This window comes from Buceros rhinoceros, unplaced genomic scaffold, assembly GCF_000710305.1.
Source record: "Buceros rhinoceros silvestris isolate BGI_N320 unplaced genomic scaffold, ASM71030v1 scaffold28689, whole genome shotgun sequence".
Lineage (NCBI taxonomy): Eukaryota > Metazoa > Chordata > Aves > Bucerotiformes > Bucerotidae > Buceros > Buceros rhinoceros.
Genome location: NW_010430186.1, coordinates 353 through 2748, shown reverse-complemented (window position 1 = coordinate 2748; position 2396 = coordinate 353). Strand labels below are relative to the sequence as shown.

Below are 2396 nucleotides of genomic sequence, written 5' to 3'. Positions count from 1 at the left end.
GCTGAAGCCCCAGGAGCTCGGTCAGGATTCCCACGCACTGCTCCGTGTACGTCCTGGCAATATTGCCTGCAGGGATGCCGAAGGACATAGAAGTCAACCTTTTATCAGAGTGAAATAGGAACCATGAGCCCAACTACTCATCACAAACTCAGTTTAAAGAAAGTCTTTCTCTTTTCCTTTTTGACTATGATTTCTGAAAGCATAGCTGAATGAGCTTGTTCTGCACTCAAGGGATAAGTTCCTTTTTCTGAAGCCATGCCTCAGAAATAGTCTCTTAAGGTTTTTTAAACTCAACACATAAGAAAGGCATTTTAGCATCCCTGGCTTCCACCTTATGAATACCACAGAAACTCACCTATTTTAAAGCTTACAAAACCAAAACCAGAGCGCCCCAAATCACCTTAACTCTGCCCCACCACAACTCAAAGAACAAGCAGGTATTAGAGCAGCTCCTCCACCCACTACACGGTTTCATTCGACACTGTAAGGCTCATTGACAGGATGAATTGACACAACCTCTTTAGAGCAGATGTCTGAACAAGACTCAAGTACATTATGCACAACCCGAAATAGCTCAATGCCAGGAATTCTGAAAGAATCAGCACAATACTTGTTTAGAAACACCCACAGAACGCTCAGGGGAGGCTGCCCTACAGAGGGCTGTCCTGCTCCAGCACAGAGCAGCTGTTGGACACTTGCCCAGATGCACTTCAGCAGAGCAGAGCCCACCTTAAAGGTCTGCAGCAGCAGCTGCTCCTGGGGCAAGACTCAGCTCTTACCTATGGCGAAGATCGCCCCTTGGGCAAGCTCCACTGACACGTCGGTGCAGTAGCCCTTCAGCTCCTCCAGTACTTGCTGTACGTTCTCATCATTCACCAGCTCACACAACACCTCCATCTTCTGGCATTTGATGTAGTGGGGCTCTGAATACGAACAGAAGAACTTTTTGTAGTGGCTGCTAAAATGGCCAGGAAGGCTACCAAGGATCTGGCGCACATGGCACAGCGCGGTGAAGCACAGCTCCCTGCTCTCGGAGGTGCAGGCAGACAGCAGCGGTCCCTTCACCCTCACCAAAACATCTGCCTGCACATGCGGGTACTCCCTGGCCAGCACTAGGAAAAGTTTGGTGGCTGCCATCACCACGCTGGGGCTGCTGCTTTTGAGATAGCCATCCAGCAAATTGAGTATGTCGAAGAGTTCCTCCTCGCTGCGGGGTCTGTAACGCAGGAGGAAGGTAAGCACCTCGCTTTGCCCCCACTGGTCCAGGTCAGCCAACCTGCCAAGAGAATAAACACAGTCTGCAGGAGCCAAGAAGCGCACAAAGATCTGTGCTGTGCTGTGCAGAGCAGAGGCCTGAGCCTCTGAGCTTCTTGCAGTCTCAGTTCCAAACCAAATGCTGTGCCTCAGCAGCAGATACCACAGTTTTATCTCAAGAGAATCGACCAGTTTATGCACACCGGCTCAACTCAGTATCAGCCACGTACGCTTTTGCTGCTGCTCTAAGCCAGGCAGCAACACCGACAAGAACCCGGGGCAGAGCAATACCCCTCTTTTGCCAGGTCATGTAGAATCACCTGCAGAAAAGTTAATTTCTTCAAGCAATGGGTAAGTTTATATATCTTTTAATAGATTAGGAGAGACATACTGGAACATACCCATCCCACAAATATGTCATACGTGCTGTCACCAAAAAAACCCTACAATTCCAAAACAATCCACTAGCCAAAGCACAGACTACCAAGAGCAGAGCATATCAGATGTCTCTTAAGACCTCAGCATAAAAGAAATTCAGTTTCTCTTATGATGGGCACCTCCACCTTTAGGTGCCTGACTCTTCCCTTCACATTCTAGCAGAAGCCCAGAAATACATGCTCTGCCAGTATGCAAAATGCAGTAAGAATGAAGTTTCCAGCACCATCTTGATATAAAAGAAAACAAACCTGTTGAGGAGATGATGGGCAATGGGTTTGTTGATGACAACTCCTCCCTCCTTCTTCAAGATCTCTTCTAAGGCCCTCAGACAATTCACGACTACAATAGGATCCTGGTCGCGCAGCAGACTGTAGAGCTCATTCACCAGTGCGCCATCTGCAAAGCAGCAGAGGTCCTCACATTAAATCCCGCTGACACGGCGCAGTCTAACCACTGCCTGTAAGCATTTACCACAGACAAAAGGTATCGCCTGAACCGGGAGAAGCAGTCAGCAGAGCTGCCAGCTCTGCGTAACGCCTGCCCTTGGTGCTACTTGTCCCTGAAGGCCTGCAGGTGGGAGACAGCACCCCCAGAGCCTGCGGGCAGGGCCAGGCATTACGGAAGGCCCTGTAAAGACAGGTACGAGAGGGGCCCTGTGACCTCGCAGGGCCTAGCGTTCGTTAACGATTCCTTACACAGATATC

General features: G+C 49.6%; 1 protein-coding gene across 1 annotated transcript in view; it reads right to left on the bottom strand.

Annotated features, from left to right (window-relative positions):
* Nucleotides 1–2396, bottom strand: part of AP4B1 (adaptor-related protein complex 4, beta 1 subunit) — a gene marked incomplete at its 5' end in the record, with an annotated part of 5500 nt that overhangs the window by 2757 nt on the left and 347 nt on the right. Inside the window, 3 exons of the mRNA XM_010142944.1 lie at nt 6–66; nt 780–1276; nt 1941–2088. Coding sequence (XP_010141246.1) covers nt 6–66; nt 780–1276; nt 1941–2088 — 706 coding nt within the window. The remainder of the gene's footprint in view (nt 1–5; nt 67–779; nt 1277–1940; nt 2089–2396) is intronic.